The 19,429-nt window shown below is 41.6% G+C and overlaps 1 protein-coding gene across 1 annotated transcript in view; it reads left to right on the plus strand.

The window, feature by feature from the left end:
- nrg3b (neuregulin 3b) overlaps positions 1–17,753 on the plus strand; it is a 166,004-nt gene extending 148,251 nt beyond the window's left edge. The window contains exons 5-9 of the mRNA XM_031843205.1: positions 891–993; positions 3,850–3,976; positions 9,046–9,158; positions 12,958–13,140; positions 16,347–17,753. Coding sequence (XP_031699065.1) covers positions 891–993; positions 3,850–3,976; positions 9,046–9,158; positions 12,958–13,140; positions 16,347–17,094 — 1,274 coding nt within the window. The 3' untranslated portion in view covers positions 17,095–17,753. The remainder of the gene's footprint in view (positions 1–890; positions 994–3,849; positions 3,977–9,045; positions 9,159–12,957; positions 13,141–16,346) is intronic.
- The last annotated feature ends 1,676 nt before the right edge of the window (positions 17,754–19,429 follow it).

Consider the following 19,429-nt stretch of genomic DNA (forward strand, 5'->3'; position numbering starts at 1 on the left):
GGAGAGCGGGGGGGGGGTGTGGTGGGGGGGGAGGGGGCGGGTGGGGGGGGGGGGTGTTTTCTGCACTTCACCCTGCTGTTGTCATGTTGGTGAGATCAGACACTGGGGGATTTATTGTTTTTGATTGATTGAGTAACATCACAGGAGGTTGTGTTTAAGGTCATGAAAGACATTGGGACAGAGAGGTCTATCCAACTCTCCACAGTGGATCAGTCACATACTTAGTAGTTGCAGGTTTTAGACTGTGCTCATTTTGACCACTAGGCGATTTGTTTTTGATAAGCCAGTGCATGTCCCACCGTCACCCTCTGAAACTATGGTGAGTCATGCATCTCCACAATCCAGCTGCTCAGTCAGACAGATATCTGCTAGGATCAACTGCTGCTTGTCCCAGTTGCTTGTGACCTTAAGCCTCTTCCGTTGATGTGCAGGGGTCTGACAAGAAACTCCGGGAGCATTCATTTGCTGCTAATTCCCTGTCGCCATCAGTCTCTAAATGAGGACACACATACAGTAAACGCATGCACGCACGGTGTGGCCCCTGCTGTGCAGGCAGTCCACCGTGTTGCCTGCTGGGTTTGTCTGAACGAAATGATTATCACACTTCACTTAGCACATGCCACTGAGCCCTGCCTGTGTCTGCCATGTCCCTATCCCATGCTCAAACACTGACATTTACTGACAGCAGCATTGGTCGCTTTATGCTAATGCCGATTGCGGGTGGATGTCTGTGTGTGGCCGTGTGTGTGTACGTCCATCCGCCGTTTGTGTGAGCTCAGTATGTTAATTCATGATACATTTCTTTCTCCCTGCTCAATCACAGCCACAGCTCATATCCTTTGTGTCACGGTAGAAATTCTATGGCCTGAACCGTATTCTCTTCTCCGCAGAGAGTGGTGACACTTACCAGAGGCAGGTGCTGTCCATCTTCAGCATTGCCTCCGGGATCTGTCTTCTTGGAGTGGCGTGTATGGCTCTCTACCGCCGCAACAAGTGAGTGATGCAAGCCAGCACCACATTAGTAGAGTATGCCCCCGGCTGTGCAGAAAGAACACTTTACTATCATGGCATTGAGCCCAATGAAATTCTAAGTGTGAGTTAGCTAGAGGATATTTTATCAGGGCTTCAGATCTAAATTGTGTAGATCTGAATTTGGGACAGATACTCATGTAAGATTTATTTGTAAAGTGGTTTTAGCAAGCAGGTGGGTTACAAAATGCTTAACACATAGAAAATACACAGATAAGGCAAGGGCTCCAAAAAAACATTAGACCCTAAGAATGCGTGTACGTGTTCGCGACTGGATAAGAGGGGTACCAGGCCACGCGAAAGCTTCCCGCCAAAGTCAATTACTCACTTCAGGGAAGAAAAGAGAAAAGCAATGTAGACAAAGTGAAAGTAATGGCGTAGTGTAAAGAGGGAGTTAATGTAGGTTGGGTTAATTGAATTGGTCTTGATAAACAAAAATGAGTTTTATTTTCAGTACTGCAGCGCTATAAGACGTGTCAGCGTGACCAGAGAGTCCTGGCTCAAATAAATTAAATGTACCGGAAATTATCCAAACCCAGACTCCTTATTAAATTGAATTGCTTTCCCCCAAATGTTGTTTGACAGTTTAGCTTCTCCCGCAATGAACTTTAAGTGTACACTGCTCTTCAGTAAAGACCTGAAATTTCATTTGTATCAGTACTTCACAGAGAGGATTAACCAGTAGTTCCTTCATGATAGCGTTTGAACTTGCAAAATAGCCATCATCAGTCGCTGATTGTCATGGATTGGACTATGAAATTCACTTCAGTAAGTAATAATACTGCACCATATTGCATAGCATGATTTAGTAAGCTTATGTAATAATTGAGCACACCTGAATAAGAATTGACACAGCCAATGAACATTTATTGTTCACAGTTTGTTGTCCTTTTCAACCAGTTTACTCATTTGCTTACTCATGTGTAACAACCCAGCTCATAAAAGGAAAGGGAGGCAACATAAAGATATGTTTGGTAAAAATAAAGTTATTTCATTTAATTTTAAGGAGCTTAGATAACACACAAAAATGAAAATGTAGGCAAACTACAAATGAAAGGGGCTTGTGGGTGTTATACATAAGTATATGAAAAAGAGGACTCTTAAAATAAGAACTACAAGGAACTTACTCTAAAGAAACCAAAAATGGAAAATAAAAACCTCACTACCGGCCAGTATTGTTTAGAAGTCAAATGAAACACAGTTCAATACAGCACCCTTGCACTTCGTGTCTCTAAATTACAGAATATCTAAACGTGTGTGCAATTAGGGATTAAAACTAGGCCTGGCCCTGTACACTGGTAGCTAGAGAGTACCTCAATAACTAATCACAGAGTCAATTTAACAATTAACAATAGCTTTGAAACAATGACAAAAAGAGGCACTTGGGCCCACTTAACCTCAGCTGCCTGTCAAGCTGTCCAGGCATTTGAACCTTAAGTACCAATCACGATCCCCGGCTTGTGAGACAGTCAGAGATGAGCCACGCCTCAGCAGGAGGGAACCAATTGCGTACAGAGGACCACACATCCTATCAAGCATACAAATCACACTACAAGAAAGGTTAAACACACTGGGCTGGCTTCGGCGGTGGCCGTAAGACCATGTAATTTACTCCAGAGGCATTTAACCTGAAGCCTTAGCTGCAGAGAGAGTTTACCAACCTCTTATTTAAGAATGAACATTTGATGATGAATTAACATTTAATTAACTCTCAAGCATTAATTAATTTATAATCTAATCAAAGTTTAATTCTAAAATGAAGGAACACTGTCATATTTTATATTTAGCATTGCAAAAAGATGCCATTTTGCTTGTCTGTCTCACATTGTTTCTTCATAAGAGCCTTTTTATGGTGAAGATTGGCAATAATATTGTACAGGTGACAAAAATATGTAAGCTATCTATGAAGCAGAAAAGTCTGCTTAACTCACCAGATGCAGAAGGATAAATTAACCATCAATGGGACAAGTTCACTTCGCAGGTTTGGATTAAACATGCATCCACATTATCTATCCATTAAAACATCCAACTAGACATGTTCCTTTGTAGTCTTCCTCTGTAAAGTTTGAAACTCTCTGTGAAGGTATTTCTGGAAAAGCGTTGTCTTTCTTTATTCCTTTTCTCAGAAAATTATCACAAAGGCATGTAATGGACATTTCACGGTACATTTCCTTAATTAAATTTGCAGTTGTGCAAGACATCTTTCCTCCTAATGCTATTTTTGCAACCAGTTTGAGCACTTTTCACCACCATCGAACCTTCAGTTACAGCTCTGGAAGAAAAAGTCCATATGTGAGCTGATGATATTTTAACCTATCAAGGTGCCCGCACATGAACAACAATATATATCGATATGGGTGTGTGTGTGTGTGTGTGTGTGTGTGTGTGTGTGTGTGTGTGCGTGTAATATTATGGGAAAAGACCGTAAAAGTAAGTATTCTATTCTATTTTTTTTTTTTTTTTTTTCAAAATGCCCATAAACCAGAGGGCCACACTTGGTTGGTGTAGTGTGATTGTCCACTGATGGTGATGCAGGAATGAATGTATGTGTAAATGGACAGTAAAGTGTGTGTCAAGAATGAAAGGGTATTATTATGTCTATAAATCTCTGTTACATGGGTGTATAAAGAGCTGTGGCCAAGTAGGTCACGGAAATCAATGACTGGACTAAAGACTGCTATCAGCGTGTGTTATCATTAGAAAGAATGCATGAGGTAAATAGCTAATGGAGACAGAGACTTTATAGTGGAGCACACCATGATGGTCATTTCTCGTCGTGACAATGTCTCTCTTTCTCCCCACACCTGCATTCTTCCACAGAAGACACAGGGAAAAACTCCAGGCTCATTTCTCTGAGAGCCGCAGCCTGAGGGACTGCAGTGTGAACGCCTCTGGCCTCATGTCCAAATCTACTCCCAGGCTCCAATACAGCCTCCAACTCCAAAAGGTAAGTCTTAACCTAGTATTGATTTATTTCCAGTCATGTCTTTATCATCATTATGATCATTTTCATCTTAATATGTATAGTACTTCTTTAGTTTAGAGTGTCTGACAGGATGATGTACGATGTGTGTCTTAATAGTATCTCTACTGGCTGAAGCCTTTTGTTCACACTCGTATCTGACAGGCTGAGAGACAGTGGCAATTTAGAGTTTCAAATAAATGCATTGTGTGTTAAACAGGAAAAATCTGCTTGTCATGTTCACAATGACAGTTTCCTGTTACAAATTGCAGATTAGAAATTCTGATCCATGGCGTGTAGTGGGTCCTGAACTCACAATGCAAGCACAGCATCAAAACTGCATAGTAGACAAATAATGTTAAATGGCACTTTACTAGTATTATTTTTCTCCTGAGAATGGCAAAACTTTATTAGTGGTGCATTCACTTGCTGTATGCAAATGGAAATTCCTTCTCTTGACATTTGTAACCCTCAACTCAGCTCAGGAATTGAAAAGAAAAAAAGTTGTGTGATTAAGGTATTGATTAATGAAGAAACACAACACTGAAACATTTTGGAGAGAAACGGTAGGAGCCCAAGGGAAAGAAGTCTAATTTTGGCAGCTATTTCTCACAATGAAAAATCCCACAGACAAACCTCTGCTTTAAGTGAAAGGAAATGGCAGGGTGTCGACATAAAAGAAAAAAGTAGCTTGAAATTGATTAAAAGCCACCACGGCCCGCAGTGGCAGACACTGCTGGAGAGAAAACTGACCCAGACATTCATAGCAGAGCGCGTGGAGGATGTAGAAGACACTGATCAGGCCGATGTTTCCACAGAATCCCAAGGTAATTGAAGCCTAATGCACACTTATGAGCTTCTCATCAAAGGAGTGCAATTGCTGTAACGCATTAGCACTCTTCTGAATACGCCCTCTTTGTTTGGTGTTCGAAGAATGATCACATAGTGTCTGCACATTTTATCTTCATAATAAGATGCTATGTTGTTGTTGTCTTTGTTGTTGTTTGGTGTGCATTTTTCTGTCATTGTTTAAGGAAGTTACACGCATTACTGATTTTCTATCATACGCATGTGCTAATGTGCACCTGCTCTTTATAGATGTGAAAATCTCCAGGTGTTACTGACACTCACAAATTTCGAGAACATAAATAAATACTTCACAACTTCTGCAATTTGCATGACTCTCACTTAAATATGTACGCATAAAGGAGGAAATAGGGTGGTACGCCTGTTTGATAACCAACACGTTTGTCTAAGACACAAATGTATTTGTTGTTGCCTGAAATTCCTCATTCAAGTTCAGCCTTGTTCTGTCATTTATGTGTTCCCAAATGAGGCCTGTACTGAATCTCTTCAATAATGCAACAGTGTCTATTGTCGCCCGCTGAAACAAAAAAACCCTCAAGCCAGCCCCACCCACGGACCTGCAGTTGAAATTAGGGCTTCGAGCACTTGACAGCAAAGTAGTCGTACAACATTTGATGTAAATGTTGCTGCTATTAAGTAGCTGTGTTAAATAAAAAAAACTCAAATTCAAATGACTTTCAAATAAGACAGAAAACACAGCACAACCCTCCACTGCCACCCAACTAGTCTCAGCACATCGGAGTCCAGTTTAATGCATTTCAGTCGGACGCAGGCCAATCGTCCCATAGCACAATAGCAGGCTATTATATTAACAACATGGCGATGAGAATGTGGTGACAGGATTGTATGAGAGCTCAGCATGAAGTGATGCCCTGTATCCAGCCACAAAATGCTTTCAGAGCTGGACACAGGGAGGAGGCCAAGAGGAAGGCAAAGACAAAAATAAAAGACAGCAATAACAACACAGAAACACAAGCTGTAATAGAACAGTGGGAAGGAAGCTTAAGGTGGGATGTTAAACATCACCTATAAACACTCACAAGGGGCATGAGCTGAACAGACCAGGAAAAGATTAACAAGCGAAACCTATTTTTCCACAGATTTGACACAGCAACCCCCAGACCACTGCTTCTCTCCACCCACTCCCTCAGCTTTCAACTGTCTAGGGAGAGGACATGTGCTGTGAGTGGTGCAGTCCTACAAGTTCTCTAGGTTTTATGTAAAGGATGAGTTGGACTGACAAAATGGAGAAAAAAAAAACACTCCGAGGAAGAACAGAGCAGAGTGTTCCAAAAGAGGCTCAAAATGTTCGCCGCAAAGTATTCGGCATGGTTTTCTTCTGTGTGCGTTTGAAGCAGTAAGGTGGAGGATGAGTGCAGTGAGCTGTGAAAGCAGGCTGGCTCTGTCGAGGCAGGTGCAGAGGGGACGATGAAACTAAAGTCCATTTTGGTCAGTGTCTTCCTTATCGTCTCTATGATAAACTGAGGTGCCGCTCGAGTATCTTTAACCTCCCCAAAAACATGTCAACTCCCTGAACTCAGATATTATAGACCAAGACGTTTTCTCTCCGGGTTTTTGCTGAGTAGCAATGCAAAGAGTTATACAATAAATGCTGACATCATTGTTATACATTGCTTTCTGCAGCAAGGTCTGAGCCAAATCAGGTTACTAAACCCGTGGCACCTTTTTAAAATAGACACCAGGGCACCTGCCCTGCCTCTATACTTCACAGCCCTGCACTATTATGTCCGACTTCTTTGCGCACCTGCCCTGGCTCGTGCAGCATTTCTACATATGTATGTGTCTCTTTCATCTGTCATCGCAAATACCTGTAAAATTTAGCACATCTGGAAAAAAATCCTGTGCATATGTTACCTCCATCTGTGATTGTGATTTTAAATAGCCTTGTGGATTCAACACGCTCCTGCACTTAACTCTAAATACCTATTATATATGAGTCATATTGCATAGTGTGACTTCTTTCAAGGCACTTTTTAAGGGAAAGGAAACCAAAAGAAGAATGTGAATGTAATTGAAGAGTTAAATGCCTCCCATGCCTCTGAGTGTTTAATCAACACCTCTGTGGCAAAAGGAGTGTGTGTCAAATAAAAAGAGATGGGTTACACACCCATGGGACACACTGCACTGAAACAGACATGCACCAACATGAAGGAATAGGGGCACACAGGCTGGGAAGACAAGACTAGAAAAACTCAATTCCCTTCAGTCTGAAGCTGGAGGTAACTAACTAGTCTTACTTTAAGAAGAGAGTGGGTAGCCCTCAGGTATGAGGCAAGGCGGTATGAATACTTCATGGCAGTAGAGAACAGTAAGGGCCACAGAACAGAGCCTTGTGTACGGAAATCCACAGAAATGTATTTTAATAAAAGCCACAGGGTGGTGTGCCACAGGGCTGTGTTCTGTTACACCAAAGTCAATATTACTCTCAGCTCATGTGGTGTCACAGACACAGCGTCCTCTTCTACAAGACAATTGACAACATTTAAATAATAAATAAACACTCCTTTAGAGTATTTTCATATTAAGAGAAAGTTTAAAATATCAGGTTTATGAAAAAATATGAGATTCATGTGCATGAAACTGTCTTTTGAAGACGTGTGTTTATATCATACTGTAGCTTTAAAAAAAAAAAAAAGCCCAGTCCCGTCAGAGAATTAACCAGGATGCCAGTATGAACAGTAAATGCGGGATGAATATTAGCAACTTGTTCAGTTAGTGTTGTGACAGAAGCTTCCGCAGGTAGCTCCATGATTAATAAAAGGGAAAGGCCAGTGCAGCTTGAACATTAATAATGCTGTCAACAGTTACAAACTCAATGCTAATGTGCATGTCAGTGCATAATTCTAAAACAAGTGATTCACATTTTGGTCTTGTAGAGCCAAAACTGCGTCTGCTAGCAATGGTAGTCACGTTGACACATTGCTCTGTTTGAGCAGTAAACTACATATGCCGGTGGTTTGTTCTGCTGCTAACCCAACGAATGTCCTTCGTGAAGAATGGTCAAATGTCCCATTATGCAGAGTTCAGGACATGTGATTTGATGGTAATCCAAGGAGGATTAATGCTGCTCTGAATGCAAAGGTTTGCCTGTCTCCTTGTTATGTAGTTGATAGTCAACATATTGACAGATTTGTTCTGTGTTTTCCCTCTGTTTCCCCTTGAAATAAAGTGGTATAAAACAAGGCAAAAAATGAGATAGGAGCAAACAAGCAAAATGGGTTATGGCATGCAGGTCTGCCATTGTCTTCCACAAACTATTTATTTTATCCCCTGACATCGATATCATCCTCTGGGAAAGTTTGCCACAGTAATTGTTCCAGAAAGTGAGGCTTAGACCTGCAGGGTATATGAGAGGGTGGCCAAAATGATCCTATTTTCTTGCACAACTGGTTTCCAGCAGTAACAGCTCCCTCTGGGAGTCAAGGGTGTAAGGGAGAGAAAGAGGCTTATCAGGCGTGAGCACCCTGAACTGGCTCCAAGTCACATGCAATTGCTTTAATGATGGTAAAATCAGACAGAGAGAAAGGGCAGCGCAGGAAGTACTGTAACTGGAATAACAGAATTATCTCATGACTTAGTGCCTCACACGGGGGGTTCTTGGGGCATCCGTGGTCGCTGTGCCAGGGCTCTGTCTGGGGCCTGTTGTGAGATAATGGTGTTAATTTTGATAAGAATAAAGGGAAAGAATTGAGGGGGGAAATTCTTTAGGAAACCATTAATATAATCTTGTGTGGGATTAATTCTTTAGTGCAGCGGGAGTGTTATGAGGGCCATGGTGGAGTTTATTCACAAAGTGTCCCCTCCTAATCTGCAGTTTAAAATGTAAAGTGTAATTAAAGACACTCTGCTGCACTAAGGGGGATACATCCTCAACCTGACTGGGGACTTAAACCTGAGTGGGGACTTGCTACTAAACCCCATACAGTATCCGCTGCATTAAGCATTACACCCTGATCTTATTCCTGTGTTGACTTAGATAATCCCTCACACCTGACCATCTTGTTTTTGATTGTTACAACAAATGAATCCAAGCTAAACTGTAATAAAGGAGCTTCATGTTTGTGTCTTTCTCATAGCCTGAGGATAATACCGAAGATACATCCTGAAGCAACAATTACCATGTTTTACGGCTCACTGTACCCACTATTGTTCTTCATGTTTTGCAGAGCTGCCGTTCTCACGGATCATCTGTTAAGGGCAGCAGCGTGGCGGCAGCAGGCACATCAACAGTAGCGCCACCTATTCTCAGCAGAGCGCTGTCTAAAGGGAAACGCTTCAGGTGACAATGTGACATCCTCTTATTTCCTGTCTCATATCGTTCACCACATCCAGATATTAGAGGCAGCCAAGTGAGAAATGTAATCATCCTGCAATACGGTAGAAAATATAGACCTCCAAATGATAAACAGATCTTTTGTAAAATTGTAAGAAAGATTTATGGTGATTATAATTTGGGGCCACTATGTTAATATAAACCTTGGATATATAGTCAACACCATAAGCTTTGCCTGTGTGCATATTCTTAGTTAGAATCTGACGTTTTATAGGAGGCTTATTGGTTTGGCTAGGTTAATTAAATGAATTACCGTCTCTCAAAATAGTTAGGAATGAAGATGTCTATATTTACATGGCATGTCCAGTAAATTGGGCAAATGTGTGCTCAGGCAGAAGTGACTTCTTGCACACTGATAGGGAAGAGGAGACGTCCTCTGTTTAATTAATATGCAGAGTTAAACATTGGTTCAACCAAATTCCTTTCATGCCATCCTTCGAGTGACAGATGATTCAACAAAATGAACAACACAGGGATGTGGGTATAGAGCGTGCTGCGTGTTACAATCACCCTATGTGGGATGTTTACAGGAAAGCTTCATTTGCTTTGATGATATGGGTGCGCGCACACTATGACAAGTTAATGACATTCAGCCACACAGCGTGCAAGAAGTCGTTTCAGAAAAATGTTTTCCCCTTTGCAGCTATTACACTCATTGTTTGTAAATCTGTGGGATAAATGTCTGCCTTTTACTTGATCTGATGGTGTTGAGCAGCATTGAAAGCCACTCTGGATAAGAGAGCAGGCTGTGCATAAGGCTCCACACATTTATTTGAAGTCTCATTACACTGCTGTGCGCATTAGACAAATTAACCGTTATGCAGTGAGGAGATACAGTACAGTCAGGATGTACCGACTCGTCCTGGCTTTATATTCTCTACAGTGTAATGCAGGTGCTTCACGGAGGGCAGCTGACAGTCAATCATGTGTTCAGCTTGTTCTCAGAGGAGGCAGACGAGAACTTGACTGTGATGGATGATGTTCAGATGCTTTCAGCTATTGACCTGAGAGAAGTGGAGCACATTTGGAGCGGTCAGGAGAAATGCTCCATAAAAGCATGTCAATATGTGCCATCAATATTGCTGCAGAAGGTTAACTGAGTAGCATAAGATTTAGCACTGGGTATGAGCATGTGCAGATGGATTCACATGCCCGAATGCACAGCTTATCTGTTGAACTGGGATTTTGTGAAAACAATGTAAATGTCACATAAATCACTAAATAGATATCACACATAAAGATTCAAAAACATATATGTTTTAGGCTGTACAAAGGTGTTTTGAGATAAATGCTAACTTTAGCATGCAAACATGCTCAGAATGACATCCTAAAATCCTGTTGTTTAGCAGATTTAAAGTTTACCATGTTCACCATCGTAGGTTAGTTTTGGCTTGCTAACTTTAGTTAGTTAGCACTAGACACAAAGGGCATCTTAGGCTGATGGGAATAGGTGTTTTGCTGGTATTTGGCCATTAATGGTGTTAATTTCCCCAAGTGGGACAATAAAGAGTGACCTTGACCCTCGGTTAACTTCAACTAAAATGCTTGACGTCATTGTGACGCTAGAAGAAAAGCCAGGGGATTATAAAAATCCATAGACTGAATGTCTTTAAAAGATAATTCAGTCTGGACCAAAGACAAACATCCCTCGAGCCATGTGGCTAGTATTTAAGAATTAAAACTTTCCCTCTCTGTTGCTTGTTGTACACATGTCAGTGGGGAGAACTGAACAAATCCATCATTTTGAACCAATCATTTCCAATTTGGATAAGTTCTGAATGAACTGACCAGCACAGCTCCTTCTGTTCCGCCTGTTCTCAAGCATATTTCCGAGTTGCTTTGCCAGCAAAATCTGATGGAAATAACACCGTCCAAGTCAATGTATAATCATCACACTGCCAGTAGTCAAAACGTTGTTGTCATTTGTGCTATTGTTGGAATTTGATCAATCCCCAGATCCCGTCGTCATAATTGGATTATAAGGAAATTGTAGGCTAATCAATATTCTCAAATTGAGTCAGTGAAAACATGCATATATTAGAAGTGCTGTGTTGTTGTGTCCTGCTGGTTCTGTGGGTAAGGGTGTTTATTCTTGTCACGTGTCATCCTCCTCTGTCTCCCAGTGTTTTCTGCCTCTCTCTCTCTCTCTCGTATGTCCAAAAGATGGCACAAACAGAGAAAAACTTAATGAAATACGTGCTGGATTACTCTCACATCCAGTATTACCCATTTAACATCAGGAGGTTGTACTTTTTTTTTATTGTAATTGTGAAGATAAACAGCTGCCTTTCAGTTTTAGACCTTTAACATTCAATAACTACAACAGCCTGGTGATTTTGTTCACAAAATCATATTTAAATTTTTTCCAGCTTTCAGTTAATCCTAATTAAAAAATCAGCATGCTAATAGCGAACAAAACTGACATAATTCAGCTTTATTCATGTAAACTTTTTACAACATCAGTCGATGCGGACGTTCATGCTGGCGAAGACTAGGGCCAACATTAGCCATGCTTATTGTTCCACAGCCACGGACATTTGGGAATTATTATAGCTGATTATTTTTTACACAGGGGTCCAGTCAGCTATCAATTAATAACCAGATGTGTACTGGACTATTTAGTTTACTGCCTGTATTAAAGGGAATGGGGGAGTTCAGTTGAAGGACAAGCTAAAAAAAATCTCAAGGTTTGAATATCTTGATTAACATTTAAACACAGTCCACCACTTCATACAGAGTCTATTTTTAATGTGTCACTGCCGCAATGCCAAATTATTCAAGAGCCAAAATCAAGTTCGGAGAATGTTTGTTGCTGATTTGTGTTCAGTGCTTCAATGCAAACAAGTTTTTCACCCAGCACTAATAATGTTATAAAAAGATTTTGTGGTTCAGTTAAACTAACACAATCAAGTGACCTGTTGCCCACAAAGGAAAGAGTAGCAGGTGATCGACAAGGCAGCTACAGTGCTGAAATGTATTCAAATAAACCCAAAATCTGTATTTCCTACTCCCACACTGCCGTGGGAGTTATTTGTTTTTGCACGATATGCACGCATATGGGATTGCAATATAGTGCAGTATAACTTTGATTCACATTAGATGTCATGTCTTTATTGCTGCAGACGTGCAGGGATCTGCTTTAAAGTTGACCACTTGCTGCCAACAGAACAATTAAAAACAGGGCGTCTGGGCAGGAAGCCGGGTTCTAAAGATCCTTGATGGCAGCAGGATAGCGATGTATTCTGGTCATTTTCATGTGGGGTATCGGAAATATTAGCATGCTAACAGGCTAAACTAGTGAACCTAGCAAACCTGCTCATCATCAGCATGTTAGCATTGTCACTAATGTTAGCATTTAGCTCAAGTACGTCCTCACAGAGCTGCTGACTCTTGAGTCAAATCCTTCTCTCTATTTTCTCCTATTTGATTGTGCCATGCCAAATGATTTAATGTGAATGTAATTTGTATTGCTTATTGGTGAATTACTCTTTTCACAACCCCAGTCTGACGCTTACACTTCAATACCAAGATTATTAATGCACTGAGTCAACTGAATGTGAAATGTGATGCTTCTTTTCCACTCAAGCGTCAAACAGAAAGGTCAATCCAGTCCAGTCCATCATATCAATGAGCACAGGAGATGAGATGCGTTTAATACAATAAATAGATTAGTGAGCGCTGTTTGAATTCATGCAACGTTTGTAAACTATAGTGTTAAAACTGTGATATTCCCTTCTGGTTACAGGAGTAGTTCCCTTTCACTCAGTCCTGCCCAACAACGGAGGGAGACCAGTTACTTCAGGACCCCACCCATCTCGAGAGGGAAACACAAAATATCGACCAATCTCATTGATGGATCCAGAGTGAATGGCCACGTCTACAAACACTTGCAGGAGGATGAGCCAACAGACATGGAGTCCATAAGAAGGTGAAACTTTGACTTTCTCTTTCGATAGTTTTGTTGTGTTTGTTTGATCCCTCAAAGAGGAAATTCTCTTTGCCCCTTTCCACGCTGATGTCAAATAACCGGTTCAGTGACACTGGCTAGACTAACTGAGGTTAAGTTGGAGTGGCAGAAGGATAATTTGGGGGAAAAAATGAGTTTATGACTGAAATCCCCGCAGTCCACATCCATGAACTAGCTTGATGAAATCTGATCCAGGGAAATAAATGAGATCTGCTGAGCCCTCCTTCAACTGAGACTGTCACAATTAATTTGGAGAACACACTTGATCCCGACTGCTCAACACTATCATGGTGCTGGGGAAGTCCAGGAAATTAGTCTGTGTGTAATCCTCCATACACTTGGTACACTTGCCACTGGGTTGTTGCTGTGAATGAAGATGTGATTTACCTGCAGGGTTTTATCAGGGTTAAAAATACAACGACACCGCCAAAGCTAATTACCAGATGATGCACCAGTTCACAGGAATTTCTAGATGTCCAGAATGGGTTGATATTGGCTAACGCTTGAGTGTTATGTATAAGCTTTGTGGTTAACACATGAAATAAATAATTACATTTGTTGTAATGTACAAGCTAAATATGAAGCCATATTGGCTGGCTGCAGCCTTCTAGAACAAGACTACAAATTGCAAAGAATTAATTTCAGGCATTGACACATCTTAAATTCTCCTCCTTATGCTCATCCTGGTGTCAAGTAAGGACAGGGAGTTGCCCTATTTCATGGCTATCAGAAGTGAAGCACAGCTACTGGCGCTGTTTCAGGAGGCTTTAGAAGCAGGGAGGACTTTTGCCAGAGACACTTCTCGCCAGTTGGCGATCTGGGGGCTTAAAATAACTCACACATTTTAAAAGTACAGTCAGATGATCATCGCTGGCATGGGTTTAAAAGAATAGCTTGAAATAAAATCATGTCTGACACGTTTGTTATCAAAGGGGGATGTTCACCTCATGTCTTCAAGGAGGGAGGAGATGATCCATGTTAAGACAAAGTATTTCTGTTAAGACTTTTCTTTTTGCCTCAAAGATCTTCAGATTATGAATCTGATTGATTGTTTTGTAACACGTCGCAAAGCTGGAAAATATTTATCTTTCACTGTTGACTGAAAAGCTTGTTTTTCTAAGTCGAGTCGTGCATAATGTTAAGCGGTTCTCTTCAACTAGTAACAATAAAAACATTTCATTATTTTAGGATTTATTTAAGGATGCAGAAGAGAGCATCTTTAAGCCTGAGTAAGGCAGTCCTATTTAGCATATACGACTCAGGAACAGCCTAATTTGCTGTCAGTGTGTGCAACTTGAACGATGGCACTGTTATCAGAAAACGTCTGTCGTTAAAGCAGTAGTGTCCCTCGTGCATTCCACACACTTAAAAGTGCCAAGCAATGTTTCTATTAGCATGCCAACCTGATTGAGCACTACAGTGGCTTGTAAGATGCACTGCAAGCTGCCAAACTCTTTATGTGACCTATTTCCATAATTTACATTTTTAAACAAAGCTCCATGGAGCTCAGCAGTTCTTTCAAATGGTTGTGCGGGGAGATCCTCCAGGAGCATAGCAGTTTCCCTCTTAACACACAGAATGACAAATAAACAAACTACTAAAGAAACGAATGAGACTTCTATTTTAAAATGACAAAGGCAAAATCTGTAAGCTATAGGCAATTTAACCTAACACAGCTTTCTCAAGTCTTTAGGAGAAGAGCTGAGGGTCTCTAATCTTCTCTGGGCTAAGATTGCGTTTGTACAGTTAAACAATTTAGATCTCATTATCCATTGATAATTCCCTCGTAGATCCATAAGTCGAGTATATTGCGCTGGCCTTCAGGAGGTTGAATTGACGTATTTCTGGACATAACAGCTATACAACAAGCTACCAAGCTTACACAGCCCCCTCCTCCACCTCCTCCTCCCCCTCCTCCAGCCCCCTCCTCTCCCTTGTTGCCATGGATACACTCTCTCATCTCTGGAAATGAGAAATGGGAGGTGGAAAGGAGAGTGAGAGAACGAGAGAGGGGTAGGTGAGGAAAGGAGGGAGATTGTGCAGAGATGATGAGTGCAGCGAAGGAAACATGGAGGCACAGAGTGCAGTAGAAGGTGTTCGAGGCGACGACAGCAAACAAACATGAGAACACTCCATGTTTTCCATTTTGAGACAACAAATCCCCGCAGAGTATTGTCAGTTTCATTATCCAGTGTCAAAACATATATTTACTTATCAAAGATAAGGACAGAATTGTCGGTAAATTTGCTACGGGAGTTATTTTTAGATGTGTTTTGATCTGCCGGATTTACCTCCAGCTTGCATTTGCCCTTCTAATACCAAGGGAGGAATAGGAAAGAAATTCAATTATTTAAACTTGGTTATGCTGCAAACAGTCTCTGAAGGCTGACAATAACACTGGCTGTCTCCTAAGGCTCCAGGGTGATTCTAAATGTGAATTGAGTTTTCAGTAACAATATTAACTCTTGTGCACATTCAACTCATATACAAACTTGCCCACTTGAGTCTGGATACGTTTCCCTGCTCTCCTGTATTATTTTCATACTGAACATGATGCCTTTCAAGCTTGTCGGCACTGTTCCGAGATAATTCCCTCATACTTGGTGGCAAGATGCATCAGCATGCAAACATGCATGCTGAGACTCTCACACCCACGAACAGGACTAGCCCCTATTGTCCCATTATAAATCCGTCAGACTAGATGTATTCTGTTGGATTATGTAGTCGAAATTAGAACACACATGTTCAAGGAGACACATTTTTCCACATCCTCCCACAGGCCGGGGTCAGGCTGCTGTGTTTCTAAAGCCTTAAATCTCTGATAAGGCAGTCAAGAGAGAAGGCATTTTTCAGTTCATGCAGCAACAATATGGACTGCTTATGTCGAGGATTATAAATAATTACACAAGATTACGAAAGAACAATACCTAAATAATATTTTTCTCGGTGCAAGATTAGTTTTTTTGTACAGACCACTGAGGGGAATGAAATCGTAAAAAGCAGAATGGAATGGCCACTTTTATCTCCATATTCTATATTTTATTCCTCTTAGGAAATGACTGTCTCGGACTAAAAGGTCACAATTTAAATGACTTGGTCTCTCTCTCTCTCTCTCTCTCTCTCTCTCTCTCTCACACTGCCATTTCTATTCTTTCTTCTGCCTAAAGGTGTGATTCTGCCAGCGGAAAGGTCGGCGCCCTCCTCAGCAGGACGTCACTCTCTCACTTCGCAGCCAGAAAGGGATGGACCGAGGTCCCATCCACCCGTCTGGATAAGGGAACAACCTACCTTCCACCTTCCCTGCGCACCCGTTCTGTGCCCATCATTCCCTCCCTGCAAGCATGTGACCTCGAGAATGTGGACACGAGTGAGCGGAACCAACGGGCGCTCCTCAGGTGGCACCCCGCGTTGGCTGGAAAGACAGCGGTGCCCGGGAGCGGTTCTCCGTCTTCGCCCTGTGAGAGTGTCAGGCTGGCGCCTGGTGTTATGCCCAGCAGTGTAAGCCCTCCTGCCACCATCATCGTTACACTGGGGTCGAAGAAGAATCTCAGCTCCGCTCAAACACCCTGCTCCTTTGAAATTACAGTGGAACTCGAGCAGGAATTAAAACAGAAAAGCCTCTCCATCCCCATGAAAATGTCCGGCTCTCAAAGCGAGATCCACCACGGTGGCACAAACACTCTCGAGGCTGGGACTGTGCAGGAGTCAGAGGGGAATTGTGTCCAATGTTCAGCCAGAGTTCTGCACACAGGCGGTGGGACCAGAGGTTTGAAGGCAGCAGGCCAAAGAGAAGCCCAGGGACAGTGCCAAGGTCAGACGTCCCTCGTGTGCGGAGGCGCACACTTCTCCTTGGCCAGCAAAGGGCCCAGCTGCAGAGGAACTGGAAACGCTTATGCCAGGCCCTCTGCAAGCTGATTGGATTAACTCTGTAAAGCTTCAAAGACACTGTATTCAATAACTGTATACCTTTACTGGTGGCACAGGATGGTTAGCAGGTGGAACCATCTGTGAGGCCACACGGACCAATAACAGAAGGCCGTCAATTTTGATGTAACATGAACAGATTGAACTGCAGTCAAAAAAATACTGACATCTAATTATAAAGAAGAAGAGACGAGCAAACGCACATTGTGAATAAATGTGACTCAATAAGGAAAACAAAACCATGACTTGAGTGGGAGCTTGACTTAAACAGTGTTTGGAAAAAAATGCCACTATTTAAACGGAGCTTCTACTTAGAAACCAAAATAGTGTGTCATCTCTATGTTGTTTCTCTATTGTAAAGAAATGAAATTATATATGTCATATAATATATGTCATATAGACATATATATATATTTGACATACAATTGTGACAAAATAAAGACTAAGATAACAGTGTTAATGAAGGGCTTTGTTCATCTCAATCCATTTTTATTACATGTGAAGAATGTCTGTGCTTGTGTCTTAGATATACTGAATAATCCATATAAATACCAAAGATGTTCAAATCACATCTGACATAGAATATGCCTATATGGTGGGCCGTCAGGGCCAGCTAAGCGTTCTCTGCTGGCCTAAACAGAATCACAAAGTTATAGCTATTTTATAATTTAATAATTTTTCACAAATACACTACATGTATTATAATTGTTTTCCCCATTAGCTTATTTTGTCATTGCACAGCTCCCGTCTTCCTCTGTTGCTCTGCTTCCAGCCTGCAGCGCTGCTTCCAGCACAGCTTGTTTTAAGGAGAGCTTTTAGCCTATCAGATTAAGCCTCTATTTCTCTATGTAAGGAGAGAGGCCCGAGGTCCTCTAGGTAGACTTTGCAGTTTAAGTAAATAGGGACGATATTGTTGATTGTCATAGTCTTCAACCAATCAGATCTTTAGTTTTACATGTTGGGCGTATTCTTTGATGTGCCACTGCTACCCAGGTAGCCTCCTAAGAACGTCTGCATTAACGTGCGCCGTGATTGGTCAGTGGGCCAGCGTGACTTTCATTCAACAGAAAGCTAGCTAGCAGATTTTAGTGTTTAGTAAGAGTTCAGGTTGAAACATATGTAAGAAGTTATGACATTTTTAGTGTTTTGCTTGGTGTAGATTTTTTATTTTTTTTTACCTAGCTTTGTTTTTTTTAACACTCAATGGCTGAAGGAGGAGGAGAAATGGATTTGTGAGTTACTGACTTTGTTAACAAAGAAAGGAGGATGGACTTTGTCTTTAAGTGAACAGCAGCTTTGGTAAGTTAACTGCTTTTGTTTTTTTACATCTGCAGTAGCGTTTCTACTGCGTTAATTTGTCTGTCGTGTCGTTTTTATGAATAATATGAATGGCTCGTGCTCTAGCGCTGCAGCGTTGCTGGATTGATTTGTTGCTTTGTTGTCATATAAATATATGTGACTGGTTCTTGTGAGTTTGTTCTTGTCATTGTGTTAATTACATTGATTTGGACTATATGCATTGTCCGTTAATTACGAAGCATCCCGTCATGCGCGGGGTTATTGTCCGGACAATTGAATCCGTCCGGGCTGTTGTTTTCTTTAACAAAGCAAGAATGATGGTCTGGAAAAATGGGGATTGCGTGGCGATTGCTTTAGCCCTGTCTGCATCAGTAGGGAACAGCCAAACGCTGTGGGGAGAGTTCGTAGATTGTGTGCCGCTGTTGTTTCCCCGCTAAGCTAGTTTAGCTTTGCCTCCCTGAAGACACGTGCGGTGCTTCAGCTGTTTTTTGTTATTGTTCCGGGTTCAAAAGGTCACACAGCCCGTTGTCTGTTACGTGAGTGCAGTCCACCGAAAACATTATATTTCCCACAATTTAAGCTTCTACTTTTTGCAAATGCAATAGTATTATTCAAACGTATTGTTCGGTTCGTAAGCCTCATACCGAATGGTTTAATACCAATACGTGTATTGTTACACCCCTAGAAACAAATAATAACCGTAGCTGTGGCGTCATAATGAGCTTATTAGGAGCTGGCTCAAGTGTAGTAGGACAGCACAGAAGGCCCTGGTATAAAATGCACGGCCCGCCACTGCATATAGGTTAGGGTGGATTTAATATCAGGTCTCCCTTTATCTCCATGGCAACAGGCACCTGTAGAATGTACTGGAATTTAATCACGCACCTGTTTAGCTATCCCCCATACCCCGACCCTAAAAACAGCCACACTAATTAGGTAAGCTTTTTTTTGTTTTAGATATAGGTAGCTGTTCTTTAGGTGTGTGTGTGTGTGTGTGTGTGTGTGTGTGTGTGTGTGTGTGTGTGTG

This window comes from Anarrhichthys ocellatus, unplaced genomic scaffold (assembly GCF_004355925.1).
Source record: "Anarrhichthys ocellatus isolate YVR2014 unplaced genomic scaffold, GSC_Weel_1.0 scaffold4, whole genome shotgun sequence".
NCBI classification, from domain to species: Eukaryota; Metazoa; Chordata; class Actinopteri; order Perciformes; family Anarhichadidae; genus Anarrhichthys; species Anarrhichthys ocellatus.